Source organism: Falco peregrinus, chromosome 1 (assembly GCF_023634155.1).
Source record: "Falco peregrinus isolate bFalPer1 chromosome 1, bFalPer1.pri, whole genome shotgun sequence".
Classification (NCBI taxonomy): domain Eukaryota; kingdom Metazoa; phylum Chordata; class Aves; order Falconiformes; family Falconidae; genus Falco; species Falco peregrinus.
Window position 1 is genome coordinate 65,520,813 of NC_073721.1, and position 27,894 is coordinate 65,548,706.

Genomic DNA, 27,894 nt, shown 5'->3' on the forward strand with positions numbered 1-27,894 from the left:
TTTCACCTACCTGTACAAACTTTTCCCAGCTGGCTCTGGGAGATCTAAGATGAACCTGAGGATATCTAGTAGCAAATCGAAGTCAAAAGACGTGTTTTTGTTTTATTCTGCTGTTGAATCCTCTCCTGCACATTGTTCCTCCTCCATCTGCCTATCCCTCTCCCCTTAGCCCAAATCCTCAAGGCTGCTAGTGCTGCCCTGCTCTCCCTGCAGGCATGGTGGCAGCCAGGGAGCTCTGCAGCTGTTGCCTTAATCATTTTATAAGCAAGATTATTCCCTCCTGCATCTCTTTTGCTTCTTGTTATGCAATTGTATTTCGTGATTTGCTTTGCTACTGAGCTGCGCTGCTCCATGGCCTGAGGGAGTAGCTTGAGAAGACTGCTGGGAATGTTGCATGGCTTCTGCTCCCACCTGAAGATGGGGATGGGAGCCTGGGGAAAAGAGGAGCCATCATGGTTTGTGGTTTTGGGACTGGGGGCAAGGGAAAAGAAAGGGGATTAGCTAAGCCCAGGAGTCCATATCTGAGGCGAGCAGGGAGCCACTAAGCAGCTAGATCAGAGTGGCATTATTCATGAAAACTTAGAGATGTAGAATTGGAAATGAGCAGGACTCCAAAGGGGGATTCGGGTTTGTTGATACAGCAGCTGGGATGGAAACTGGCAGTGCCACAGCAACATGTGCGAAGCAGTTGTCCCTGGGCCAGGCTAATGGGGCGTCCCTGGGGAGGGAGGGCTGTTCTCCAAGCACCCTAAGCCCTGAGTGTGGGGTTGGGGGCTGGCATTTGTGAGCTTATTCCCAGTTCTGTCACACTTTTTTTATGAGCTTGGGCAGCTTGCTTTCCCTGTGGGTAAACTGAGGCACTGAATAAGTAAAGCCAACACTTGGCAAGGGTTGGTGTTGATACTGTAACTTGAAGGGGCTGTAGATTACAATAACAAGACCCAGCAAGTTAAAAACCTTATAAATTTGTGTTCTTCCAAAGCACAAAAGAGCTTTATAATTCTCTTTGCAGGTCAGTGAGTTTCTGCAGAAATCTGCCTCCCCTTTCTCCTAGTGGCCTACAGTGGATTTTGGAGCAGTCTGTGCTGCTGACCTGATGGTTCTTCACTCATGCGAGCTCCAGGGACAGTCTTGTAGAAATTCAGGAACATCTCAGAAAAGAGCTGAGCTGCCAGGCTAGGTACGTGGAGTCAGGGGAGCTGGGGACCATCACAGGAAACCCTCAGACCATGGAAACATTTGCTGTGCTCAATCTTTTGATGCATCCTGGGGCTTCCTCATGCTTGGAGGCTCACAAAACACTTGAACAAGAAGGGAGGTTTGCTTGTTTGTTTTTCCTTGTACTTTAAATCCTCTCTGGACTCCACTTGTGCTGTCTGCATCTCAGTGCCATGGCAGCAGGAGGAACTCTTCTGACAGCTGTGTAGCTGCAAGGGAGAAGCTACTTTGCACACAGGGAAGAACACCACGTCTCCTGAGCCCTTGCTCTTTTAAATCATGTGAATGGTGGTTCAGATGTTTCTTACCCCTGAGCTCTCCCTGCCTCCCACCTCAAGTCCCTCCCTACAGCTCCCTCCTCCTGCGTTGGAAGGTCTGCGCTGTCACAGGGAAAAAACTGCTGGGTTTATTAAGGGAGAGGACGGGAGAGGACGTTTACCAGTGCCAGAAAGCAGCAAAAGGATGGATTCACTGGTCAGAGGAGCAGGGAAGGTGGGCAAACTGCTCCTGAATGTGCCCTACCCTCCCCAGAAGGAGTTATTTATTGTTGGGGAGCAGGGACGGGATTAGCTGTCTTAGGTTCTTGGACTCTGCCGAGTGTCAGAAGCATGGGGTTTGGGTGCCAACAGGTGGGTAGGGCTATGGCCAGTCCATTGTCCCTTCCATCAGCTGGGGCACCTGTATGTGCCACAGAAGAAGACATGTCATGCTTAGCGCTCTCGCTGCTGCTATATCTGCTCTGTTCTGACACTTGTGCTTTGTCTGAGTACTCAGCATGCAGACACCATCTGCAGCACAGAGGGAAGGTGCAGGGGGGAAGACTTTGGACACGAGCCACCACTTTCCCTTGCCATCATGGCTTTACTGCTATTGTCTGAGGTACCCTTGCCATCAGGAACAATGGCTGAACCTGCATTTTGTTGTTGCCCCGGGTATGGTGCCTGCATGGACCTGAGGAAACATGTCCTACATCCCAACTAAGCTTTAGGAGCTGATCATTCTTAATGACATCTTGCTTTTGTGGTGCTTCTCTTCCTCCTCTATCAGCCAGCTCTAAATATATTCAAAATGTTGCTAGGCAAATACTCAGCCTCGGTTGCTGCTCTGACTGCCCATACGTGCTTCAACTCTGCTCCTCAGTATCCTGTGGTCTAGGGAGGACTCTTTGCTCTCCTTTCCAGTGCCCTGGCAGCACAGCACTGCCCACCTGTTCCGCTCCCCCTTCCTGTTAGCAGGGTCGGGCTGAACTGTCCAGCCAGGCTCTGGTGAAGCTCCACGTCTGTGGTTGTGACAACTGGCTGAAATGTTGGAGCAGCTTGTGCAGATGCACACAGGGTGACATTTCATGCTCTTTGCTGGTGCGCTCGATCAGCTGCAAGGTAGCTAAAGGCTGATGTTTGCGTTGGCACTACTGGGCTTGTGTTCACCAGCCTGCTCAAATTAACCTCCTATTTCCTGCTGCCCTTTCAAGGCTCCTTGCAGCTTCAGCAGTTATCATCGCACTATTTATCATCGGTCCCCATTGTGAATGTTTCCTTTGCAACCACACAGCTAAGATGCTGTTTTTAGTGGGAGTGTGTCGTGGACCAGAAGATGGTGGCCAACAGCAGGAAGCACTGAAGCTCTGTGAGCTGGCAGGTTGCATGTTCTGACCCCCCCGGCCATGAGATGGCCCTGCAGCTGTTGACTTCTTTATTATTGAATGCTTTCTATTTATCCTTTGTTTTCTAGGAATACAGATGTGTGGAGATCATATGCTTTTGGGCTTGTCCAGGTTATCATGAAAGCTAAAATGCTGTACTTTTAACAGGAACCATGATTTAACAGAAGCCATTTGCATCTTTCCAGCACTTGGGACCTTTGTCATTAAGTCTGTTCTAGCAATGGCATTCAAAACACAGTATACCTGGAACATGAGTTGTTTACTGGCTTGGTAGCCAGCGATCTGTAAGTATTTGTGGGGCTCCTTAGTCCCATCAGACAGTTCAATTTCTTTGTGAGTGTGTTGGACGCTTCAAGAGCCCAGCTTTATGACTGGGTTCTCCAGCTTCCTCCAATGTATATAGAGCTTTTCCTATAGAGCATCTTGCCTGGTCTGCCCGGGAGTGCGAGGTGTCAAAAGCCTGAGAAAACAGGTAATTTATTCTGACACTTGCAGAGACGTCTCTGGTGGCTTCCTGCTGTCACGGCAGTCAGTGCTGTCACTGGCTTTTTAGGAGAAAGGCCCCTGGGAGACAAGCTGGGGCTGGGGCTGAGGATGTAGCATTGTGCCTCTGAATTTGTCTCTTCCCAGGGATTATTTTCAGTACCCCGATGGGAAGAGCCTCCTTTCTGCCTGCACTGAGTCAGCGTGCTCCTGGTTGGGTCAGAGGCTGCTGTCTTCCCTCCTAATTACAAGAAATAAGTCTGATGTATAGAACCAGAACTTGTAATAAGATCAGTGCAATTGTTGTTTCAGAGCAGAGTGTGATGGTTTCAGTAGTATTTGTGCTTTGGCGTTTCTCGCATCCTCCCGAAAACCTTCGCTTGCACGACTGCTCTGGCTTTCCTGGCTTCTGTTTGTGCTGCTTGAGACCTCGCTGGCTCCTTCTCGCTTTGTTTCCTCCACGCTGCCCGAGTCCCAGGGCCAAATTAACAGCAGTGCTTCCCTTTGTCTGAACAGTAAAGAGAAGCTGGGTGTTCTGAACATGTTTGACAAAGATGACATGTCTTCTGCTCTGTTGTTAATAACTTTGCCCGGTGCAGCTGGGTTAATTAGCTTTATATTAAACATGTTATCTTGCAGTGTCTGGACTGCATCTGCGTGTGGAGATAGCAGGGGGCTGCCGGGCACACTGAATCTCAGTGGAAGTGGCCGAGAGCGAGAGGCTGCTGTAGCATCGCTGAGGACCCCCACAGCAAAGTGACGCTCGTTCGGAGGGAGCCGTGCCGAACCCAACGGTGAGCGAAGGCAGCCGGGTCGCGGTGGTCCCTCGCCGGCACCGCTCCGCCGCGCTGCTCGGCTTGGAAAACCAGGGCGCTGGGGAAATGTCAGCCGTGAAGGAGCTGAACTTTCTGCCCGCCCTGGCGGTGGCTGGGCATTTGTTTCTGAATTTTCCTGCCCTTCCCCCGAGTGGGAAACCTAAATCCTGACCGGCGGGGCGGCGGGGAAGGCCGGGCGAGGGGCGCCGGGCTGGCGGCGGGCGGAGCGCGGGTGCCCGGCGCGGCGGGGGGCGCGGGGGCGGCCCCCCCAGGTGAGCGGGGGGCAGCGGCGGAGCGAGGGGCGGGCGGCTGCCGCTCGGCGGCCCCTCCGCCAGCGGTGCCAGCGGCCGGCCGCGGGCGGCGAGGGGCAGGTCCCCGGCCCCGCCATGGCGAGCGGGATGGGGCTGTCTGGCAGGCAGCGGGCGCTGATCCGGGAGAGCTGGCGGCGGCTGAGCGGCAGCCCGGTGCAGCACGGCCTCGTCCTCTTCACCAGGTGAGCGGGGCGGCGGCGGCGGACGGGCTCGGCCCCCGCTTCCCGGGGCTCCCGGGGCTGGCGGCCCGCGGGGGGCTGGACCCCCCCTCCCCCGCGGGGAAGGTGCCCGCTCCGGGCGGCTCCCCCCCTCCCCGCCCCCGCCAGCGAGAACTTTGTTACGGGGAGGTGGAGGGAGGCGGCGGGCCGTTCCGTGCGCTTCTGCCCGCCGCTCCCCCCGCCCTGTCACCGGGGCTTGTGCTGCTGGGGGGCGCCCGGTGCCGGGGAGCGTGTGGAGGGGCGCTCCTGCTGCCCCCCGGCCGGCAGCCCCCTGGCCCCGGGGGGGGGGGGAGACGCCGTGCCAGGGGAACGGCAGACACCTGCCTCCCTGCCTCCCCTGGGTACATTAATGTCTCCATTATGGGAAAAGAAAAAAAAGGCCGGGGGGAATAATCTATGAAAAGTCGTTTAAAAAGGATGACTAGGTTGTTGATGACCAGCTTCTGGAGCGGGGTGTAGCAGGTGGGAGCCAAACCTTGCAGAGCAGGGCTGAGAGCAGCGACAGCATCGTTGTTCAGGACTTTTAGTGGAGGGGAGAGAGATGCGGTAGTTTAGCGTGCAGTATGGGGAGAAGAGAGGCTGGCTTCCCTGAACTCCCTGTGGCATCCGTGGACAGCATGAGCCTCTTAGATCTGCCTGCGTGGTTGCTACTGAGACCCTGGCATACACCGGCAGGGAGGCTAAGGGAGCTGGTGATGATGTGGGAGAGTGGGGCGTTAGCTGAGTTTGTACATGCCCACCTTGTTCAAATAGGAAAGCCAGCTGCTGGAGCTTGCAGGCCTTCCCTGGATTTGGGAGCTTTGAGACTCAAGGGGATCATGTCGTCATGAGATGACAACCAAGACTTTGAGGCCAGGCTGGGAGGAACTGCAGTGAGCTGGGCTGGTCCTCGGGTGCCATAAACATGTGTCTGAGAGCTGGGGCTGTGGGCTGGGGAAACAGAGATTGCCCCAAGCTGAGACTCTTCAGAACTTCAGGGTCCTTTACAGGTGAAGAGGGAGGCAGAGGCAGGGCTGCAGGTGTGCTGCTGATGGGGTTGTTCCTGGGGAGAGCAGGACTCTTAAATAAAGCTGAGGAATTGAGAAGATGGGGGTTTCTCTTTTGCTGTTGCAGGCTGTTTGACTTGGACCCTGACCTGTTGCCCCTTTTCCAGTACAACTGCAAGCAGTTTGCCAGCCCTCAGGAGTGCCTCTCTGCCCCCGAGTTCTTGGATCACATCAAGAAGGTTAGAGAGGGGCTGGAGCGCAGCCTCTGTGGAGGAGGTAGCCCTTAGGTGATGGCTTGGGGCTGTGGTCTATCTGACTGGGGGATGCATGGGAAATCTCCTGAGATGGTGACTGCAGGGGGTTAGTCATGCTAGCAGAAGGTACTGTTACCAGGATAAAGTGCCCTACCACAGTGGGGAGGGGATGAGGGTGTACGCTGTGGTGGATAAGAAGCACCATGCTGATTTCCACGCCGCCTTCTGAGTGTGGATTGCCTTTTGTGAAAGTTGGAAGCCCCGTTCTTCTACGGCTGAAGTGCCTCAATGAGCTCACTTCTGGCCAGACAAGGACTGAAGCCCTCTGCTTGGCCACATCCTGACCAGGAGGTGGCACAGAGCTGGGCAGTGGGTCAGGCTGCTCCCACAGACCCACTCCCGTGGAGATGCTGCTGTTGCAGCTGCAGAGCCGGAAGTCCCACAGTATCTCTTGCATAGCCTCTGGGGGAATGCTGTGATATGCATTCACCTCCCCCCAAAACAGGGAGAGGAGCAGTTCTGCTGTTATCTGGAGGAGCCCAAGCACGGGCAGAATTATACCTGGTGCAGCAGAGACCATTTGCAGAGCCCTGATGAGTAGATACACTGGGGTAGAGCACAGCCATGGCTGGAAGATGACTTCATAAACTGTCTGGCTCCATCTTTAAACCAGTTTGGTGCCTCGTTTGCCGTTGTTTACTCCCTGTAAGAGGCTGTTTCAGGACTGCACTCCTCTAATAGCTGCAAGCTTTTTGTTATTTTCCAGCCTCTGTTTATTGGCAAAGTTAAGTCCATTTTTACTTCTGCTATTATTGCCTTGAGCTGAAATAGCTCTTTGCTCTTGTTGGAGATAATTTGCCTGTTGAAATTAGAGAGCACAATTCTATCACCTCTTGGCTTTGTCAAGCTAACTATGCCCTGGCTTTAATATCTCCTTCTAATTTGGTGTGTCTGTTCCCTTCATCCCTCGTTAACCCTTCTCTGTCTGGTTACCATACTCTTCATGGTCCTGGGAGACCATGGTGGTATATGCTTTACCAGACCAGGTCTCACAGCTGTACCATCTACCCCATCTCCTCAAAATACCTTGGCTGATCTTAGGATTGGAGTTGCCTTATTCACAATTACACCATTTTGGCAACTTCCAGTTGGAAACTCTAGCCCTGACATCTTCCAGGGCTCCCCTGCAGTTGTTCTGGGGTCCTAAGATGACTAGTGACTGCATCAGCATTATGTCTTAATTTGTAACTGATCTGCTCTAGGGCTGTTTACCCCCTCTGGGACAGGGAGCTCAACAATGCTGCTTGCTGTGACACCTCTGGCAGCGTCTTATGGAAGGATGTGGTATGTGCTGCTGCCAGCATGCCTCACTGATGTGACGCACTGATCACAGCAGAGCAAAGGAAAGCTCAGGGGGCATCTGCTGGGCTGGGAGGTGGTCGAACTGAGAAGGGGGGAAGCAAAAGGGTCAGACTCTGTTTCTCTGGGAGGGCAGCAGCGCCTTGCTGTTCATGCTGTTCTGCCTCTGTGCTCCTGCAGGTGATGCTGGTGATCGATGCTGCTGTGAACCACCTGGAGAACTTGTCCTGCCTGGAAGAGTATCTCTGCAACCTTGGCAAGAAGCACCAGGCAGTTGGTGTGAAGGTCGAATCTTTCTCGGTGAGACATCCTCTCTTGTCCCGCTGTGGCTGCCCTTGGCTGTCCCTATCCCTGTGCACCCACTTGCTGGGTTCAGCTGGCTGGAGAGAAAGCTGATGGCTCAGGGCAGCCCCCGAGCGACTGATACCAGTGTAGTGATGTTGGCTTGATCAGGGAAAACCCTTGAGCTCCCCTTGCTTTATGCCCTCCCCCAGTAAGCCCAGGGAGAAAGGATAGAGTGGAGCACGGCATTTCCCCTGTTCAAAGAGGACCACAGTTTAGGGCACTGCAGTCTCTCCTGTGACACAGGGATGCAGGCTCAGCCTTTGCCCTGGGCCCTGGATCTCTGCATCAAATGCTCTGGGGAGACCACACTGCATCTGGGAAAGGGAGCACCCACCTCTCTCTGTGTCTGCACGGAGGTGGGGTTGCTGCATTTCAGCCCCTGCTTCCTTGATGGCACTAAGACAGGAGTGTCCTCTGTATTACACCCTTGCTTACTCCTCTCCTGCCATCAAGCATGAACAGAAATGCTGAATAAAGCAGCGGGCAATGGCAGGTTGAAGGAAAGGTTTCTAACCAGTGCATGGCTCCCTTGCTAGCTTTGGTCCTCTTCAGAGGGAGCAGGGTCCCCTTTGCTTGGGGTACTGATCCCCAGCAGCCCTGTGCTCAGTGTGTGAGTGCTCCTGGATGGGGCTGTTTGCAGCCCTGTGAGGAGCAGCGCCTTGTGGAGAAGCCTGCGAGGCAGACCTTGAGCATCCAGCCTGGGGTCTGACCCACTGGCTTGGCATCAGGGCATTGCTCGGCTTTGTTGATCTGCTGCTATGCCAGTGGACAGGGCTGGCCACCTGCATCTGGGAGCCACGGAAGATGGATGTGTATCTCTCCCCTGGCGTTACATGTGCTGTGTCAGCCCTTGCTCCCTGCCTGTACTCCCTGCTCACCCAGAGTGTGGGGTGTGGGGTCAGGGCCAGCGTAGGGCAGGGGAAGGGGCAGCCAGGGATGAGGTGGCCTGGCCCTGTTGGTGGAAGAGGAACAGCTGCCCTGAAATGGGAGAAGTCCAAAAAGGTGGTGAAGTGAGAGAAGGGGCTATGTGTCGTCCCCCAGTGCTGAGCTTGACTGCTTCCCTGTTTGGTTTGCAGACTGTTGGCGAGTCCTTGATGTACATGCTGGAGAAATGCCTTGGCACTGCCTTCAGCCCAGATGTGCGGGAGGCTTGGAGCAAACTCTACGGTGCTGTGGTGAAAGCCATGCAACGTGGCTGGGGACCCTCCCAGAAAGGGGACTAGATCCTGCCAGCCATCCCCATCCCTGACCACGCAGTGGTCCTGGGCAAGGGGAGCACTCACGCCACGCTCTCTGCCTCTCTCCACCTCTGTCTTTCTCTGTGCACCAGCCTATCGCTGTCTTCTCCAGTCACGTGTGCTTCGGGGCTCTCCCAGTGATTCTGCCTTGCTTCGACACGACCACATCTCTGCCTTTGCTAAGGGCTGGCAGGGTATGTCTGCAGCGAAGCCTGGGAGTGCTGCAGCACAGGTACGTTGCCTGCCCCAAGTTCCTTCGGGCTAGCTGGAGCACCAACACCCACGTACCTGCTCTGGTTTTTAGCTGGCTTGTCTTCCCTCCTCTTGCTACCAACCCTAGTTAGATGACAGCTAGTGTCAGACGTATTTACCCAAGATTCTATTTGCCGCACTCAAGACCTGGCTGGTCTGGCACTGCTTGCTCCTCCTGCACTGCTGTGCCCAGTTCAGCTCTGGCAATGGTGGATGTGGCTCCCTCCAAGGGCAGAGGCAGCAGAGGTGGGAGCTGGCCGTGCTGTGCCGCTGTCCTCCCCGACCCTTGCAGGGAGCTTTTCCCCCTCTCCCTTCGCCAACACATCACTACCAGATGGTTAATCCTGGTGCTCTCTTCTGCCTTGCCTCTCCCCTGGATGGGACCCATGCCTTTTCCTCATGTCAGGTTGGCCACAACTCGGTGTGTTTCCTTAGGGATGCTTCAAGCAGTGAGGTCACGTTAACCCCAATGTGAGGCTGTTTTTAGCGGGTCCGGGCTGCCAGCTGAAAGGCTTTGTCTTGGTTTGGCTGGTTGGTTTAACCTCGGAGCCAGCTGAAAGGCAGCGGCAGTGGTGGCTCTTTACTGCTTTGTGTTAAGGAGAATGAAGTAAATACAAGGAAAAGAGGTCTTAAAATAAAAATGAAGGTTGCAACCATGTCATGGCAACAGCTTCCAGAAATTGTTCTGGCTCTTGGCCAGAGGAAGGATAGCTGGAATTTCTCTGCTGATGCTGTCAGGACCTGGAGTGCTTCCCAGCTGCACGCAGTGCCCATCTGCAGAGCTCCTCACCCTTTAGTAATCCCTCCCCGCCATACTCAAGGCACAGCTGCTATGGAGCAGAGCGAGGCAACCAGTTAGGTGTGTGCAGCAGTGCTGTGTCAGGACAGGAGTGAGAAGACAGCATCTGCTGGAAGAAATCATAGGAAATGGCTGAGAGGCAGCATCTGAGGGCTCTGGGGGGAGCTGAACTTGAGCACTTTGGAGAAGAGTTCATCTTCATGGGGAAGTCACTGTAGGACAGGCAGAACCACGTTTCCAGCTATCACTAGCCCCAGGGCAAGGACATGGAGCAAGTATTCAGTTACAGACAGCACCCTTTTTTTGCTGCTCCTTCAGGGCACGTGAAGCCTGGTGTTGAGGGCTGGGATGATGCTGTTCTAGAAGCACGTTCCTCCTATACTTAGATGTCCTCCACTCTGGGGCAGGAGAGGGCTGCCTGCTCCTCGCAGCTGCAGCTGAGGTCTCCCAGCCCCACGTTGTAGAGAGGACGGTGGAGTGCCGTCTGAACTGGGGCTCTACTTCCCTGCCACCAGGCCTGGTGGTGGCCGTGGGCTTCCAGCAAGCGAGGAGCCCTCCAGCTGTGCTTGGGAGGGGAGCTGAGGGGTGTTGTGGAACAGGCAGTGAACAGCCCGAGGTGGGATGCTCGCTGTCCTCCCTGTGGTACCAGGCTCTGCTCCTGCAGTCCTGCCACGTGGTGGTGTGTGTCCTGGCCCATGGCTCACTCCATCGGCTGGGTCAGGTGACCAGGCAGCGAGGGATGGAGGAGCCGGGGGGAGATGCTAGTTGTGACAGCACAGTGTTGGGCAGGAGGGTTTGGGAATGGCGACGTCCTCTTTGCAACCCTGTTCTGGGGCATCAGCCTTCGGCATCGTGGGGGGACCTGCTGGCTCTGTGTGACAAGTAGGCAGCTGCGTAATGGATGGGATGTGGGTGTTACTGCCCCAAACCATCCCCGCTCCCTCTAGCTTTCCCAGCTCCTTGAATTCTCTTCTGTACCACGTTTTGTGTAACTCCCAAGAGAACTGAACTCCTCTGTGTGCCTCTTATACCCAGCTGTACTGTTTAATAAACAACAACAGTGAGTCTCAGCCCTTCTTGCTGCCTTATGCTTATTTTAATATAAAAGGCCCAAGCAAGACCCCCCTGCCTCCAAAAAAAAAAAAAAGACGGAGAAGGGTATTTACTGGTTTCTTGTTGGCTCTAGCTTTGGAGATACTGGTCACTGGGAGCGCTTGTATAGTCCAGCTTGACTGATGTGAGAAGGCATCCAGCACCAAATATCTTTTGGGAGCTTTTGTACACAGTAATTGAATGGGTAAGCGGCGGAGGGGCTAGCAAAGGTGTCCTGCTGCTGATTGCTCATTACCCTTCAAATTTAATGATCTCTAATGGAATTAGAGTTTTAAGCAATCAGCCTAAAATCCCTTTTCTGTTGTTCAGCTGCTGCTTTTGTTCTTTGAGATATCATTGGCTCACCCGCTGCTGGCTGCCCGCGGCAGCAGGGCACAGCCTGGCAGTGAAGCGCTGCCAGCTCCATGCAGCATCCACCCTGCCAGCCACGCTGCTGAGCCACCCCAGCAGCCCTGCCCCAGGGAGCAGCCCCTGGGGATGCAGGGGGTCCTGGCTGCCCCTTCCCAGGGCGTGTTCTACCTTCGAAATGGTACGTTTCCAGCCCTGGCAGAATTGGGGACTTGGCACTGAAGAAGGATAGTCCCTAGGGCAGGGAAGCCAGCTCAGGGTCTGTAATAGCATCTCCTAAGGGCTGGAAATCCCAGCCCTGCCACAGGTGAGCATGCTGGGAAAGCTGCGCTGCTCTGCCTTGGGTGATGTTTTGAAGGCAAAGAAACCCTCCTTGCGGTTTGTTACTAAAATATTTTTTCCAGCTCTTCCCGGCCTGGAACAGAGCTGCTAGCCTCAGGCCTGGGGGTGGGAGCCCAACCCCAGTGCTGCAGGGAAGGGCCAGCATGGAGGTTTGCCACGGCACCCCCAGAGCACCCATTTGCCTTGGCCGCTGCCCGGCAGGGATGCTCCTGGCACCGAGCAATTGCTCAGCCCCGGCTGAGAGGGACTTCTCTATGCACTGGCTGTAATCAGGTGAGTGGGTTTCTGAGGGGCAGCGTGGTGGGGGCACGGGGTGATGGGGCTTGCAAAGCCTCGTCAGGCTGCCATGAGCTTCCCTGGCGTGAGGGCCAGGGGAACCGCCGGCTGGGGGGCAATTACAGCCCTCACTCACAGCCAGGGCTTCTGCCGCAGCTCCCCCGCACCAGCGAGGCCCTGCATTGAGCCCCGTTTACCGTTAATTACAAACCCTGAGGGGCCTCTCTGGGTGTGTGTGATGAGAGGAGTGGGTTTTTAAATTTTCCAGGTTTTTACCCAAAGAGAAGCCCACTCTGTGCCCCTTGCTGGAGGCCAGGCAGGGCTGACCCCAGGGGAGCCATGGAGGAGATGGCAGGAGGGACCTGCTGAAACCAGAGGCAAATCATTCAAGTAGGGATGCAGGTGTAAAGAATGTGTTTTGGGAGGTAGGAGGGGAGAGCAAAAGAGTGCTGTCTGCTCAAAACCTAGAGAAGGGCTTCCAAAATGGTGTTCACCCCCTTCCCTGGGACTCGCTGGTGAGTTCAGCTTCGGGAACATCTGCTCCATCCCAAGATGGGATGGGTACCCCCCACTGCCCCTGCTCTTTGCTGTGGTCCCAGAAAAGCTCCAGGTTCCCCTCCTGCTCCCTCTGGGCAATAATGTGTGCCCCTTTGGTGGTGTCCTGAGCCAGCCCTGCCCGTGGGGTGGGAGCTGGCGGAGGACAGGTAGGGGAGGCGCATGCCTGTCCTGGGGCTGCACCCCATTCCCAGTGTTGGGGTGGTGCCAAAGGCTGTGCCGGCCTTTCCGAGGGGACTCAGGGGGGTGCTCTCCCATGCCTTTGCTGCTTCAGTCCACTCACTGGGCTTTGCTTTTGTGGGGACCGTGGTGGGCAGCAAGGTGCCTGCAAGTGGGGAGGTGTCCAAGTGGGCTCCTCACCCCCGAAGTCTCTGCAAGATATCCACAGTACGGGTCAAAAGCAGCCTGCAGCTGGGGAAAGGGGCTGGGGTACTTTCGCAGGCTCCAGCAGTGAGGGTCCCCCCTCTCCTGGCACAAGGCAGGATGCACGGGGTGATGACACCAGACAGCAGCTGGGTGAAGTCATTTTATTCAAGGCACGGTCATAGCAATAAATCACGAGAAGGTACAGACCTCTGGCACATTCCTACAGCGGGGCAGCCAAGGGCAATCAGACCAGCAGCCTGAGCTCCCAAGGACACAGTGCCGCTCGCAGGCACTTGCTTCCCACCTGGAGAGAGGCCATCAGCATCCCCCCGTCCCACCCCAGACAGAGCTGCCCCCGGAGCAGGCAGTGAGGGCAGCGGCTGAACCGTAGGCAGCCCCAGGGGCACCTGGGCAGGGAGCCGTGAGCCCCGCAGGGTGCTTTTCGGGGTTGGGAGGGAGCAGCTGAGCTCAAGGCTCTGCCGAGGCAACCGCTCCATGGCTAGTGTGCCCCAACATGCAGGAACGGAGACCCACCAGCCCCATGGGATGTCCCAGGATCCACCTGAGTCCAACAGAGACGCACAGCGCGCTGCTGGGCTGCCTTGTAAGCCCCCTGCCCAATACTGGCACACCATGCCCCTCCCCCCCCCCCCCCCCCCAGTGGCACCAGTAACCTGAGCAGTGCCATGGCCGAGCACCTGCCTTTGCACAGTGGCACTCCCCATGCTCACAGCCCTGGTGCCAGCAGAGCTGCATCGTCATCCCTGCCCTCCCTGCACGGCCCCGGGATGGTGACTAGAATTGCTCTACAGCCAGCAGGAAAATCAGGAGCAGGAAAATCAGCTGTGAGGCTGAGTGAGGGGCCAGCGTGCCCAGGGGGGCTGGCCTGGTGGGAGGGGAGCTGAGCAGGGCGAGGATCTGCCGTCATCCCCAGGGGCCTCCATGGATGCTGCAGATGAGCTGGAAAACCCCAGGGATGCTGCCCAGGCAGGAGCTGGCGCATTTACACTGACCACAGCAGGACTCACGCTGGAGAGGTGATGTGGCTGCTGGGGGAGCAGCCCATGGCTGCGGCTGGTGGGCAAGGGCAGGATGCGGTGGACCAGGACCCCGAGGCCGGGATCCTGCCAGCCTCCCCCATTTCTGTAGCAACAGGATGAAGACATGCGGGGTCCCATGACCAGCCCCAGGGAGAGTGCGAGCACAAGGGGGATGCTGCCAGGGGGTGCGAGATGACGAGGAGCTGCTCTCACAGCTATTAAACACACTCATCCCTTGACCTTCTGCTCCTCCCTGAGGACCCAAGGGTGCAGGCATGGTGCAGCAGGGACAGAGGGATGGGGGGGGGAGGGAGGGGAAGAGCCGGGCTCGAGGGAGGAATGGGGTGGGAGGGCAGGGAAGAGCTGGGCTTGCATTTTGATGGCTGCTGTGGGAGCAGCCCCGGGCACTCGCCTCCTCTGCCAAAGCGCAGGTGGCTCAGCAGTCCCTGCTTTAACTGGCAAAGCCACGGGGGCGGCAGCGGCATGGCCACCGCCAGCAGTGGGTGATGTGGGAAGCAAAGGTTGGGGGTGGCCGTCCCCTGCCACTGAGGACCCACGGGACAGTGTGGGGGCGGGCACATTTGTATGAGCTGTCTGGGCCGCTTCCCCTCACGGAGGGGCCTCTCTCCTGCTTCCAAAAGCATGGCCTCTCAGACAGGTCCTCTCCCCACACGACTGCACCCCTTCTTCCCCGCGATGGGCTGGAAGAGGCAGGTGGGGAGGGGGGGGCACAGCAGGGGCTGAGCCGGTCCGGGCAGCGGAAGGGACCGGCAGAGCCTCCCGCCACCTCCCATGCAATGGGGTCTCCCCCTCACATCAGTCCTGTCATCCCCTCGCCCTGTCAACAAGGTGGCCCCCACAAGTGCTGGGAAGGCTCCTTCCTACCCCACGGCATGTCCTCCACTCCTGGCATGGCCAGTCCTCGCCCCGCTGGTGGGGATGCTCACTGGTAGCGGGTTTGGCTCTCCATCACGGGGCCACTCCTGTACTCGCTCTCCACTGACTCCAGCTCCGTCTCGAAGCTCTGCAGCCCCCCATCCTCCCCATCCTCCGCTGGTTCCAGATGGTTGCCCATGGTGCCATAGGACTGGTGTGCGGGGGAGGCTGCCGGTGTCAGGCTCAGCTCGGGCTCCTGCAGGACAGTGGCCACGAAGAGCTGCCCCAGGGGGCAGTGGGGGGTCAGGGCCCAGGACAGCGAGGAGGGGTGGCCATGGCAGGGCTGGGGAGGGCTACTCACGTTGGAGTTGGGGGTGGAGGAAACGCTGCTCCGCTCCACATCGTTGAAGGCGCCCTCAGACTGGTCAGACATCTGGGGAGAGGGAGGCCAGGACGAAACAACAGTTTGGGGGGCCCCAGCTGAAGCCAGGGGTGCAGCCAAGCACCGCTTCAGACTCCCCATGGCGAGTGCACCCCAGAGAGCTGAGGAGGGGACGTACTGGGATGAGGGAACAGGACAGGTAGCTGCCTGCACTTACCTGGTAGCTGGAGGGTTTCCGTGGCTGCAGCTTCTTCAGGCAGAGGCCAAAGAAGGAGAAGAAGATGCAGGAGAGGAGGACCACAAAGGTGAAGAGGGTGACAGGGCGGGTGGGACCTAGAGCACAGAGACACTGGGGCAGCACAGGAGTCTTCAAGGACCTGCTGCATGTCCAGCTGAGCCTCCGGCTGGTGCCTGTTTTGGGTCTTACAAGCTCTCAACCCCCTTCCCAAAACAGTAGCTGATTGATACCCCCCTCATCTGCCAGGTCTCCAGCATCCCTTCCCCCCTCCCCACCCTCCCTGCCCTGCCTAATTCAGGGGTGACACCAGCAGCTTGTCCCCCCAGACATCAGATGTGACCCTCAGCAGTGGCCAGGAGCAGCCCCCATCTTCCCTACCGAGACGCAGGACGGAGAAGAAGAGCAGCCAGAAGATGCAGAGGATGGGGGCCACCACCACCTGGCTGATGGCAGCAACGTGGAGGCGCTGGTTCAGCTTGGTGGGGATGTACACATAGTAAATGTTGTACCGGTCAACCATGTGCTTGAGCAGCATGTAGAGCAGCCCTGGTGGGAGGAGAGGGGCCATTTAGGGGGAGGACACTGGGGACAGCCAGGGGGCAAGGACAGCAGGGCAGGCCCAGGAGATGATGCCCAAGGGTGTCTTCCTGTACCGTGTGGGAAGCTTGTGCTCCCATGCTGCTGCTGGGGTTGGGACAGGCTGTTCTTTGCATGGCTGGGGGCAGCAGGACCACGAGCATGGGATCATACTCACCGAAGGGGACGATGATGGGGCAGGTGATGCTGTAGGTCATGACGACGGAGAAGATGCAGCAGGTCCAGGCATACTCTAGTCCAAACTGGAACTGGTAGGCTTGGCTCTGGGGCACAACCAACAGCGTCATTACTGCCTGTGCTGCTGCAAAGGCTGCACTTGCTTTTGCACCCTGGCCCACATGATTGCCTCCCCCCATTAGCCCCTACAAGGCCTGGAGAAGTCCCCTCAAGCCTCCCCATAGGACCAAGACAGCCTGAGTTTCCAGCGAGTGCATCCCTGCTGTGCTGGGGGTTGTGTAGGCTCAGGGCTGACCAGAGCCACGTACCCGCTTGACATGGAGCCGCTCAGGCTCAGACTTGGCAAAGCAGAGGCGGGCGGTGTAGACAAGGAGGCCTGGGATGCGGAGCAGCTCCATGGCCGTCCCAATCAAGCTGGAGGTGACGACGTAGTTGACAAAGAAAGCGCCATTGTCCGGGAGGAAAACACACCTGCCCCAGGGATGCAGAAGGTGAGAGGCAGGCAGCCGGGAGAGCCACCGGGGGCTGGTGTTGGGTGGTCCTGCTTGCCTGGCAGGTCCAGGAGCTCCCTACTACTCACTGGAACTTGATATCAGCCTCATCCAGAAAGTGGGTGTCGAAGAGCCAGCGGAAAAAAAGGTCCAGGCTGGAGGGAGGAGAATAGAAGCAGTTCAGAAAGAGGGGGAGTTACAGAGCAGTTGGGGGGGCACCCTGCGGGTGCACGCTTTCCCCTGCCCTGGGTGAGCGAGACCCTCTGGACCCTACACTGTCAGAGCAGCCCCTTCTGCCACACAGGACCACTGCCACACGGGTGCTCGCCTCCCGGACGGTCCACACCGCCGCAGCCGGGGCTGCGCAGATCCCAGACCTGGTCCTTTCAGGGTCTGCTAAGGGCTGACCCCAAGCAGGGCAGGGTGCCACCAGCACCCTTGGGTCAGCCGCGGCAGCCTGGCAAGCTGCTCTGCTCCCCTCCGCAGGGAAGCTGTCTGTCCGTGACCATCTGGGAGCAGTGAGGCATGGCTAAAGAGCCAGTGTTCCCTCCCAGGGCCAGCTGTGTTTCAGCAGTGGTGCACCCCTAGTCCCCTGGGGGTGGCCGGCGGGGGGCAAGGGTGCCCTCCTGGCTGCCGGGGAGCAGGGAGAGCAGTGCAGCAGGGTGGTCTGTACCTGCTCAGCCCCAGCGAGGGCAGGATGATGACCATGAACACCAGGAAGAAAAAGCACTTGTGCATGGTGAGCTGATTTTCACTGGACCTGCAGAGGGGAGTCAAGAGGAGAACGTTGCACTTTTCCAAGGGGGAGAGGTTGGGATGGGTCTCGCTTCTCACCGAGGAGTTATTCCCAACCCCAGGAAGCCACGCGCATTTGATGTGTGCATCTACTGCCACCTTGCAAAGTTTCTCCCAGGCTGGGGAGAGTCACCATGAGCAATGTGCTGTAGTGAAAGCTCTTGTCCTCCCAGCCTCTCACCTCCTTCATCCCTGCCCTCTGCTACCACCCTTGCTGGTGCAGACACCCACCAGGAGGCAGCTGGGTGTCTACATCAGGGTTCAGGAGCCCCCATTTCCCCCAGGAAAAGGAAGGGAGGTGATGATAAAGCTCCTGTAAGGTCTCAGCAGACCAGGCACTGGGGTTGGGGCTGGTGGACGGTCAAGACAGAGAAAGCACATTGTAGGAGCTTTGCTGGGAGACTTTGAGTGTCCTTGGCCTTGGAGGGCTGGGAGCACCGCTGGGATGTGCCATCCAAGGCAGGACCACGGCCCTGCCGCTGCCAGTTCACTGTCACAGCATCCCTTTCACAAACTCCTTCAGAGCCATCTTAAAACCAGCTCTGCCTGCCTTTGTCAGCAGCCTGGAAGTGTGCAGGGCTATGGCAAGGAAACGGCTCCTTCGGGCATGGACTTGGGGCTCTTTTCCATGGAGAGCACCACCCATCTGGTTCTGGGGGGCGGGCCTGCCGCTCCACTACCTGCCTCCCTGCAGGTTGGGTCACACCAGTCCTACCGAGGTTCCTCCCACCCACCGCAGCCCTGGGGCAGTATGGGGGCCAGCCCCCTTACCTTGTCCAGTGCGACTCGAAGAATGCCGAGTAGTAGACAAGAAAGGGCAGGAAGACAGAGAAGGCCCAGAGCAGCAGTGTGGGGAAGAACTGAGTGATGATGGGGTTCTGCAAGAGGAGAGATGCCAGACACCCCCTCAGGAGCCTGTCAGAGCTCAGCCATGCCGGAGGCAGCTCCCTGGGCCTCCTGGCACAGGATGGTGTGTGCAACGGGCAGGTGGGGGCATCCCCTCCCTGAGCAGGGGCATTTGTTTCAGGAGATAAGAGCTTGAGGCTAGCCAAAGGCACCACGGGCACGCTCTGAGCCGCAGTGCCCACCCAACAGCTCACAGGTCAATCAGCAGGAAGGAGATGTGCTGCTGGCAGCTCCTAACATCTCCTGGAGCTCTTCCCACCCCTATCATCTCGCACAGACACCAACGTGCCCTCCTCCATGGACACCAGCAGCAAAGCTCAGGTTTACACAGGTGCCCCAGGGCTCTGCCACTGGAAACACAACAAGAAGGGGATGGATGGCAAGCAGGGGCATGGCCACTCCTTGCCTCTTATCGATGCCCATCGTGTGGTTCATCTTCTTGGGCCAGTGTAGAGCTGGTGCCCCACCCCGTCACGGACAAGCCTGGAAATGGAGACCCTTTGGGAAAACTGGCATAGGGCCCCAGGGACTACCTTGAGGCTCTCCACAGGGTGCGTGACATTGAACATGTCCATAGTGTTGACGATGATGGCTGGTGTGGTGAGGAAGAAGAGAAGGACGAAGAGGCAGATATTAAGGAGGATGAACCGTACCCACCAGGATGTGCCACGGACTGATAAATTCTCCCTGTGAGAGGAAAGCACAAGTCAGACATGGTGTGGAGGAAAAGCCATGTGTCCTGGGCCTCCCACCCCAGCTCCCCAAACCTCTGCCTCCCACCACCCACACCAACCTTCCCGGCAGCCATTGCTCACCCTCTCCCCATCCCCGCGCTGCTGCACTGTCACCTGCAGAGCCCCCAGGACCACAGAGCAGCTGCAGGGGAGTCTGTACCACCAGAAGGCTTTGGAGTCAGGCTGGAGAAATCAGAGCCTGGCCAGCACCCCAAACGTCTCCTGACCAAGCCCTGCCACCCATGAGGTGATCACTCCAGTCACCCCTGCTGACTTCTGCCATGGCTACAGGAGAGATTGTCAGCCCCTGTCACCCTGGGAAAGTGCCCTATAGACATGGGCACAGGTTCCCTACAGCTACATGGGCTCCCTATAGCTACAGGCATGGGCTGCCTATAGGTACAGGCACGGGTTCTCCCTGGCTGCTCGCCCCCCTTCCTCCCACCACAGAGGTTCACCAGATGATATCGCTGGGTGCAGGGGCATAGTGAACACCCCAGTGGTGTGACTTGACCACGGTGGTGACAGAGGACTGCTGAGGGTGCTTGCGGCACTGGATGTGGCTGTAGTCCTTCAAAATCCTGCAGGAGGAGGGAGCCAGGGGTCAGGTCAAAACCAAGGGTTCAGGACCCCCTGCCCACTTCTTGTGAGACCCTTCCCACAGCACCAACAGAGCGGCCATCGCCGCAGATGACAGTGGCACAGAGAAGACAGACCCATCATCTGGCTTTGGCTGGAGAAGCTGGCGAGGTGCCCCAGTTCCCCAGCAGCAGTGGATGTCCCCATGCCTGTTGCACGAGAGGCACTCACACAGCTGTCATTCGCTCATCCTGGAAGGTGACGAAGGCCATGTCAAGCCGCTTGAGTGTGATGCGGTTGCGCTCAGCATTGAACTCATCCGTGAGCTTCTCCTCCAGCTCCCCGTAGTACTGCTCGGCGTCCACCTGCGGAAGCAGCCGGGGCTGTGCCACGCTGGTGGGGCTGGGGCATGGGCAAGCTGCCGTACTCGGCCGTGGTGGGGATGTGCTGCCTGCAGCCCTGTCCCCACCCTCCTACCTGCTCAAAGCCACAGAAGCGGCAGCAGAAGATGCGGGCGCAAGGGTGGGTTTTGATCATGATCTTCCCTTCTTTCTGCGCCTTGGTGGTGAAGTAAAGCCGCCCCTTCATTGCCTTGCGCCTACCGGGAAGCCAGTGGGGATGAGGGTCATTTGGGGAGCGGCAGACAGACAGACAGACCGGGTCCCTCAGCACGGTGGGCAGGAGCAGTACGCCCATCTGCAGAGGCAACGGGGACCTGCACGCACTCACCTCTCTGCATCCAGCTTCATCAGCTTGCGCACATCAAAGCAGAACTGGACATTGGTGACGGTGCAGCTGGGATAAGCCTCGCTGTGGGGACAGGGACATGGTAGAACCAGGAGCTGGGGGACGGGGACAGCCCCTGCCACCCACCTGCCAGCCACCCGGCAAGGCTGCGGCACAGCGCTACTCACTGGAAATGCTTGATGATAAGGGAAGGGTCTGTGATCTCCTTGGGGATGTGGGTAACCATCAGTGTCCGGGCAACCTGGGGGAGAGGAAGGGGCAGAGGCGGTGGGTGGGCAGAGGATCTGTGGGACATCTTGCTGCTACCCTGCTTGCCCAGCCACTGGGAAGGCAGAAGGGAGCCTGGCACCACCTGCCACCCTGGAGACTGGTCAGCACAGCTGTCCCCAATGCCCACGCCCAGACCCCGGGGCACAGATGGACACTGCCGCTTCCCAGATGGACACAGCACAGCTTCAATGTCGAGAGACCAGGCAGCAAGAGAGAGAGATCTGCCTCCAGGCTGCCAGGCTTTCTCCAGAAGCTGGAGAAAACCAGCCATATCTTTCCCTGCCTGCCCACTCCCAGGCTGTTTATAAAGCTCTCCCTACCTTCTGGGACCACCTTTTCCATAAAGCACAAAGTTGTCCATTAGCACCAAACAAGGCAGGGCTGGAGCAGGGGTGGTTGCTCACCTTCTCATTCTCTCTGTATTCAAGGTGGACAGAGTGATGAGCCATGCAGAGGACGGTGAGGATGAAATAGATGAGGGCGAAGATGCTGTGCAGCCACAGGAGACGGTCCCTGGAGGAGGGGAAGAGGGGATCAGTGAGTGCTGTGGCAGGCAGACCTGCCTGGGGCTCAGCATCTCACCCACGACCACCACCACCACCCAGCAGGAGCTCCCTGAGCCAGCTGCTGGACCCCCACCCTAGGGATGTGAGGGGCAGCATCCAGGGTGTTTGCTGAGATATTACAGGTATGAGGCTGCCCAGTGCCCTCAAGAGCACTTCAGCTGGCAGTGGGGTGAGGCGAGCGGTGCCAGCGTGCTGGTCGCTGTGGCTGTGCTCACGCATGGTGCAGACAGATAGGAGAGCTACCATGAGCAGCATGCTTCTCCCGTGGACCCGTCCCCATCCCCAGCACGGGGCTGTGGTGAGTGCCATGCCTGGGTGCTCCCAGCAGTGCCCACCACAGCGGCAGCACCCACAGCCCCCCCAAGACACGGGAGCCACATACTGGGTTGGGATGTTGGCGATGGTCGTCCGACCAAAGTGGGTGGGATTGTGTCCTGCAGGGGAAGAGGAGAAGTGGGAGGTTAGAGGAATCCAGTGCAGATCCATGCTCACAGGGTTAGTGGCTCTGGTCTTTGCTCCCTCTTTCCATCTCCTAGGTCCCCACTAAGCCCCCACTGCCTTGAAGCTGCCTGCCTTTTGCGTTCCCCTGTCCCACGGCTGATGGTGGGTTCCTGCTCACGTGGGGCCTCCTGACAGAGGAGTTCTGCACTCCATCCCAGCGGCACAGTGCTCGCCCTGAGGCTGGGGGAGCTTGCACCACACTCCTGAGCCACCCCATGACTGGGGAAGCACCTACCCAGGAGGTCCCCCGAGAAGTTGACAGGCAGGATGACAGCCACGGAGAGCACACAGACCAGCATCAGCAGGACCAGGAGGTGCCGCTGGAAGGAGAGGTAGGTGGTGGCGTCGATCCCACACTTGCTCTGAATCTCCTCGTCCCTGGGGGAGAGGCGGGTGGGGGTGAGCACTGGTGGTGCCTTCCCAACACCTCCCACCCTGGGGACACTGGCTGCTCCAGCCTCACACAACCCACACCAACTCATGGCATCCTGCGTGTGGCACATGAGGTTTGGGCACAGAGGGAATGAGGGGCAGGAACAGCCCTCTGGCTGCCTTTCCGTTCAGGACCGGCTCCTACCAGAAGAGGTAGAAGCCCTTTTCTTTGGGACAGGATCCAGGTGCAGGAGGAAACACAGAGGTGAGCCCTCTGCTTTCTCTCCAGGGGGGATGTTTTAAGAGGGGTCTCCTCTGCCGCTGCTCCCAGCAGCCCCAGGTGATGGGCCACCACCTGTGGGCACTGTCTCCCGAGGGGCTGGCAGCGGTAGGGCACGGCCGTGATGCTGAGGACACACACTTACTTCATCTGGTAGATAGAAATGAGCCAGGAGCAGAATCCCTGGAAGGGAAAAGAGTTGGAATGAGCTGGGGGTGACCACCCCCACCTCCCCGGCTGAGAGTCACGGCATGACCCGTGCTGGGGACACATGCAGAGATGCTGTGGTGCCTGGGACCGGGGAGCAAACGGAGGCAGTGACCAAGGCAGCCCAGAGATGCCAAACCCAGCGGCTTGTCTGCAGTGGTGGCAAAGCCTCAGGAGGTGTAGAAGAATGGCTGCAGAAGCATGGCCTTAGAATCTCTGAAGATCTGCACAATCCAGGCCTGGTATTAGAATAGGCCTGTAATCAGAATTGTGCTGAAGTCGCTGTGCTGAAGTTAACAAGAAAGGTAGCCTTGAGCTATTCGTGAATCCTGAGACCAAGTAATTATGTTGTGCCAACAGGCCGTGGCTGTAACAAGCTACAGCTCCTGGGAAAGCAGGTGCAGGGCCGAGAAAGATAGGGACCGGTATGGGAATATAGGGAGTAACAAACTACAAGGCTGAAGCACAGCAACACAATTAGCTACATGGATAGAATGCTTATTTTAGTCATGATAATTAGGGGTGTGAGAACTGCACGCGTTTAGAGACTACTAACCAATTATATTTCTGCTTTACGAATATGCATGTGTATCGGTTCTATACAAGTAGTGTTAGAAACTAATAAAGTTGAGCAAGATGCATAACTCATATTGAGCATCTTCTTGACTCCGGCAAACCCTTCTTCCAACAAGGAGGAGTGGGAAACATGGTCCAATTCTGTAACAGGCTCCTGGCTTCCAGCAGCTCCTCCTCTGCCCCTTCCCTGACAGTCCCTAACAGGCAACGTGCTTTTTTGTCCACTGCCAAGCGCTGAGCCGGCACTGCTATAGAGTGATACAGGACAATGTAAGAGCTCGTGTAATAGCTCATTCCCTGTCACTACGTATGCAACTTTAGGGTTTTTCTCCCCTACACATTATGTTTTACCGACATCAGAGTTCATGCAAGTTCAAGGTCCCTTTGCAGTCCTCCTGGTCATGGCTGTGCCAAATAACACTCAGCCATCTGGCCTTTCCTCTTCGCCCCTTTCCGGAGGGTTTATGCTGACCTTGGATGGGAGAGATGCCAGGCAGCACCCTGTGGGATCCCCTTACCCTGCCCTTCAAGAGCTGGCAGTTTCTTTCTCCTCTCCATACCCTGGCTTTACCTCTTCCAGGACCTTCCCTCCTACTGAACAACTCGGCTTCATCTGATCGACCACAGCAGGAAGCTTTGGAGATGCAGGCATCCCTGCATCCCCGACAGCTCTGTGGGAGCCGGACACCCCCTTAGCACAGCCAGGCTGAATCCCCTCATAAACCCAACTCCGGGGCTCTGCTCTGAAGAACCGTGCCCAGGAGGTTGTCTGTGCAGACCCCAAGCTCCCTGGGCTGTAATTTCTTGGGTTTTCCAGAAACCCTCCTGAAAAAACAGCATTTACTGGCTGATTCCCAATTCTCTAGGATCCCCACCTGCAGGAGAGAGGTTGCACACTGCAGTCAATAGCTTGGCTATTCATCTCAGGGAAAAATCCTGTGCCTGCTCCTGGGAATTTATGATGGTAACAGGAATTTGTCAGGCTGCTTTTATGGCAACTTCGTCCTCCAAACCCGCTGCTGGAGGGATGCTCCAGTGCTTCCCCACAGAGAAGAGCCCCCAGCAGGAGTTTGGCCAAGCTCCCCCTCAATGGATACAGACACCAAAACTTTATTTAGCTCTCCTGCCACATTCTTGCCTTCTCCAGCAAGCATTTTCTATCCTCAGCGTCCATCAGCCCTACAAACCCCCTGGCAGGTTTCCTGTTCCTGAGGTACGAAGAAAAATCCAGTAATTGCTTTTAGGCTCTCTACAATTTATCCTCCAAACTGCTCTTTTCCCTGCCTTAGTGTATTTTACATCTTGTCTACATTTGGGAACAGCTTGAGTTTTAAAAGAATGTCTTCTTATTTCTGGTAATCTCCCTTAATCTGTTCTTTAGCCGTGCAGGCTTTCCCTGTGGTCTTTCTCACTTATTTTTTGATGAGCAATATACATTTGCCCAGAGCATCTAGTACTGAGCCCTTAAACAGGCTTCCTGCCACTTGCAAGGATTTTGCTTCTTTACCTTTCCTGCCTAGTTTTTTTTTTTAATAAGTTATGCCGTTTTTTTCATAGTCATACCAGATTTTTGAGCTTTTGCTGCCAAAAAAAGAGAAAGAAACAAGACAGCAAAATGTGTCCATCTGTGCTTGTTTCCAGAAAAGCCTGGTTTATGCTCAGTGTGGTAGAGAGAAACAAAGGATGACTTTAAAGCCCCCACAGCAGAGGAGGAGGTGTGATCCAGGGGACTCTGTCCTGACAGGACTAGAAAGATCCCTGTGAGCATGCAGTGAGGCTCTGGCCGTGCATCTCACTAGGTCCCTGCAGCCAGCAGGGATGGCCACACAGGCGGGAGATGCTCATCCTGGTGGGAGCATCCCCTCCAAGGTGCCGTTCAAAGTAGATGCCTCAAAACAAGCCAGGCCAAAGAAACCCTCCAGCTTTCCCAGGAATACCCTGCTGCTAAAGGGTGCTAAGCCGGAAAACCTTGTCCTGGATGGTTTAATTACTCCCATTTAACTTCTGACCTGGGTTTCTGGTGAAGAGCAGCGTGGGCTGGGCCAGGATGAGCCCAGACTGGGCTCCTGCTGCCACAGCCACTGGCACTCACCACATCCTTGTTGTCGGCGTCCAGGGGGCTGCTCTCCGATGGGGACTTCTCCTTCTCGCTCTGCTCTCCGTAGAAAAGCGATGTCAGACTTTGAGTGAGGGGAGCAGCGGAGAGGTGAGGCAGGAGAGAAGCAGCAGACAGGAGAGGATGAGTACCCTCGGAGAAGCTTCTCCTAGGGCAGCAGCCCAGCACTGGGGCTGGACCAGTGACTACTGCTGGGCTCGAGGAAGGGGCTGCATCTTGCTGCCACCATGCCAACAAGTTCCCACAGCTTCTCTGTGGCCCTGGCCCATGGCAGGGTGGCTCATGGAGAACTGACCAGGACAAGTGACTACTGAACCAGTTTTTCTCTATTCCCCTGGTTTCAGCCCTCTCAAATGGCATTACAGTAGAAAGGAACATCATGAGAGCTTGCATTTTAGTCTCAATTGCCCCCTTGACCTCCCTGGTGAAGGCAAACATCACCTGTCCTTTGCCAGACTCGGCTGCAGAGCCCAAGGCCCAGAGGAGCTGGAGAGAGAAGGCGGCAGGAGGGGGCCTTTTACAGAGTTTGCTCCTGGGGGCTGCCCAGCCTTGCCGAGACCCCTCCTGTGTGCACCTGCCTGTGCAAAGAAAGATGCTCTGCTGTCCAGGGCAAGCTGTGCTCTGGCAGGCAGGCATCTGCGGGCGGCACAGCCCGCTTGGAATTCTGGTCTGGGCTCTACTTTCACCAGGACACCGGTATTTTTTGTATATTTATGGTCTATTTAGGATTCTGCACCTAGCCCAAAGGATGAGCCAGGCAAGCTGCCTTGGTGATATGAGGAACAGTGTTATTGCTGTGTCTCCCTCTGCCGCTTGCTGGCCCTGCTCATCCCAAGAGACCGTAGGAGGAGGGGCAGCAGCTCTGTCCCCACTCGAAAGCAGCTCTTGAATCTCTGACCTTCCCAGGACAGTGCCCTCCCTGGCACCGAGAGCACCGTCATCAGAGGGAATCAAAGCTGGCCTGGGCTTTCCCTCTCCCTGTGGTGAATAGTGCCTGTGCCTCCATGGGCAAGTGCAGCCAGAGCATTCCCAGTGGGGAGGAAGGGCAGGAACATCTGCTGAGCATCTCCATGGGCCACCCCACAGTACCAGCCCTCGTGCCAGCCCTTTTGGAGAGGCTGGAGCCACCACCCACAATGGCCCCGCATCCTCCTCACCTATCATTGTCCATCAGCAGTGCCAGGCGCCCATAGTCCCAAGCCGCTTTCCGAAGGCAGGAAAAGACCAGGAGGAGAAGCTGGAAGAAGAAGCAAGAGGAGAGGTGAAGGGCTTTGCCACAGGGTCTTTTGCTATTGGGTCTCTTCACATTGCTCCTTTCTGTTTTCTAACTCATGAGCCCAAGCTCATGCCACTCTTGCCTCAGGCCAAACCGCTCCTGCTCCATGATCTTGCCACTGCTGCCCACCATGACATGGGCAAAGCTCTTGGTTCCCTGCACTCACCTCCATTCCCCCAACCAGCCAGGTGCACACGCAGGCTGTGCTCACGTGTGGCTGTCAGCACACCCATAACACCCCCCAGCCCGTGCCACCACAGCGGGGGGCTGCAGTGCCTGGAGACACGGCACCCTCCTGGCCCGCTCACCAGCCAGAGGATGAAGTTGATGGCGAGCACGGTGGGCACACCGCCAAATGGCAGCCCTTCCAGGACAGTGCTGCGGGAGCGGGCGCTGAAGCATTGCTCCTCCGTGCTGTTCACCAGGGCATCCAAGAAGCTGAGCACATCCAGCGAGGTGGGGCTGGCACTGTCAGGCACCGGCTCCACCGAGTACACACTCTCCATCGGTGCCGTCGTGGGGCCTCACTCTGCAACACAGGGGAAGGGGTGCGGATGGAGAAGGCTTTGCTTGAAAAGGGGCTGAGGCTCTGCCTGGTCCTCCAGCAAGGTCTGAGGAGCTCACTAAGGGCAAGGAGGGGAGAGGACTGGCTGGTGACCTTGGAGCTTCCCCAGTCCCAGTCTCTCCCAAGGAGGGGCTGTGGGACACAGGGCAGGGGGTGTTGCTGAGGAAATCTCACAGCTACCTCATACCCTCTCCCCACCCCATTAAACCCCATGCTATTTGGTTGTCTCTGTCATACCTGAGACAGGTCTCTCACTACCTCTGCCCCTCAGTTCTGGAAGCTGGGGTCAGTCATGGCCACCCTGGTGTGGTCAGCAGGCAGGAACGAGGAGCCAAAGCATTTGCTTGAGTTTCTGAGAATAAAAGCAATGATGATGTTAACAACTGGGCCGCTGGGGCTGTGCTTGCTTTGCTCCCTACAGCCAGATATCTACTCTGTGTGGAACATCCCTAAGCCCTCCCTTCCCCTCCAGCATCACGATCTGTGTGACTCAGGAGTTGTGGTACCTCCCTTTCACCTTTCCACCAGAGTATAATTGCTTCTTCTAAGATACCTTGATGTCTTCAGAAGAAGCAGCTTCTCAAAACCCTAAATGCCAGACCTCCCCCCACCTCCCCAGGAGCTGATACTGCAGGCTATAGTCCTCACTGGTAGGAAACACT

At 57.0% G+C, this 27,894-nt stretch overlaps 3 protein-coding genes across 11 annotated transcripts in view; 2 read left to right on the forward strand and 1 right to left on the reverse strand.

Moving 5' to 3' along the window:
• POMT2 (protein O-mannosyltransferase 2) overlaps positions 1 to 5,935 on the forward strand; it is a 38,773-nt gene extending 32,838 nt beyond the window's left edge. For 4 of the 6 annotated variants that reach the window (XR_008745509.1, XR_008745510.1, XR_008745512.1 and 1 more), the window contains 3 exons: positions 1,013 to 3,165; positions 4,004 to 4,158; positions 5,822 to 5,935. The gene's annotated coding sequence lies outside the window, so the exon portion shown is untranslated. The other 2 variants (XR_008745511.1, XR_008745508.1) reach the window with 2 other exon arrangements.
• Positions 4,444 to 11,011, forward strand: NGB (neuroglobin). 2 transcript variants are annotated; one of them, XR_008745516.1, is made up of 5 exons: positions 4,444 to 4,672; positions 5,822 to 5,933; positions 7,488 to 7,607; positions 8,729 to 9,122; positions 10,260 to 11,011. XR_008745516.1 is itself a non-coding variant. In XM_055794016.1 (4 exons), the coding sequence occupies exons 1-4, from the start codon at positions 4,566 to 4,568 to the stop codon at positions 8,873 to 8,875; spliced, it is 486 nt and encodes a 161-aa protein (XP_055649991.1). In that variant the 5' UTR covers positions 4,444 to 4,565; the 3' UTR covers positions 8,876 to 11,011. The 2 variants fall into 2 exon arrangements, 1 of the variants encoding a protein (XP_055649991.1); XM_055794016.1 differs by having other exon boundaries at positions 8,729 to 11,011.
• Positions 11,012 to 13,088: 2,077 nt separating this feature from the next.
• TMEM63C (transmembrane protein 63C) overlaps positions 13,089 to 27,894 on the reverse strand; it is a 34,331-nt gene continuing 19,525 nt past the window's right edge. For all 3 annotated transcript variants that reach the window (XM_055794005.1, XM_055794003.1, XM_055794004.1), the window contains exons 2-24: positions 27,470 to 27,584; positions 26,976 to 27,196; positions 26,549 to 26,628; positions 25,368 to 25,455; positions 22,638 to 22,675; positions 22,076 to 22,218; positions 21,722 to 21,773; positions 21,178 to 21,286; positions 20,671 to 20,744; positions 20,486 to 20,566; positions 20,234 to 20,354; positions 19,988 to 20,121; positions 19,636 to 19,758; positions 18,977 to 19,130; positions 18,309 to 18,415; positions 17,416 to 17,502; positions 16,832 to 16,897; positions 16,560 to 16,722; positions 16,232 to 16,337; positions 15,856 to 16,023; positions 15,457 to 15,572; positions 15,219 to 15,290; positions 13,089 to 15,137 (exon numbers count right to left, since the gene is read on the reverse strand). In XM_055794005.1, the coding sequence (XP_055649980.1) occupies positions 14,925 to 15,137; positions 15,219 to 15,290; positions 15,457 to 15,572; positions 15,856 to 16,023; positions 16,232 to 16,337; positions 16,560 to 16,722; positions 16,832 to 16,897; positions 17,416 to 17,502; positions 18,309 to 18,415; positions 18,977 to 19,130; positions 19,636 to 19,758; positions 19,988 to 20,121; positions 20,234 to 20,354; positions 20,486 to 20,566; positions 20,671 to 20,744; positions 21,178 to 21,286; positions 21,722 to 21,773; positions 22,076 to 22,218; positions 22,638 to 22,675; positions 25,368 to 25,455; positions 26,549 to 26,628; positions 26,976 to 27,173 (2,493 nt within the window). In that variant the 5' untranslated portion in view covers positions 27,174 to 27,196; positions 27,470 to 27,584 and the 3' untranslated portion in view covers positions 13,089 to 14,924. The remainder of the gene's footprint in view (positions 15,138 to 15,218; positions 15,291 to 15,456; positions 15,573 to 15,855; positions 16,024 to 16,231; positions 16,338 to 16,559; positions 16,723 to 16,831; positions 16,898 to 17,415; positions 17,503 to 18,308; positions 18,416 to 18,976; positions 19,131 to 19,635; positions 19,759 to 19,987; positions 20,122 to 20,233; positions 20,355 to 20,485; positions 20,567 to 20,670; positions 20,745 to 21,177; positions 21,287 to 21,721; positions 21,774 to 22,075; positions 22,219 to 22,637; positions 22,676 to 25,367; positions 25,456 to 26,548; positions 26,629 to 26,975; positions 27,197 to 27,469; positions 27,585 to 27,894) is intronic.

Excerpts from the sequence above, each read along its gene's own strand:
- NGB (XM_055794016.1), top strand. The coding sequence starts at position 4,566 with ATGGCGAGCGGGATGGGGCTGTCTGGCAGGCAGCGGGCGCTGATCCGG. Across the intron at positions 4,673-5,821 it reads GGCCTCGTCCTCTTCACCAG|GCTGTTTGACTTGGACCCTG; the intron begins GTGAGCGGGGCG and ends TTGCTGTTGCAG. Across the intron at positions 5,934-7,487 it reads TCTTGGATCACATCAAGAAG|GTGATGCTGGTGATCGATGC; the intron begins GTTAGAGAGGGG and ends GTGCTCCTGCAG.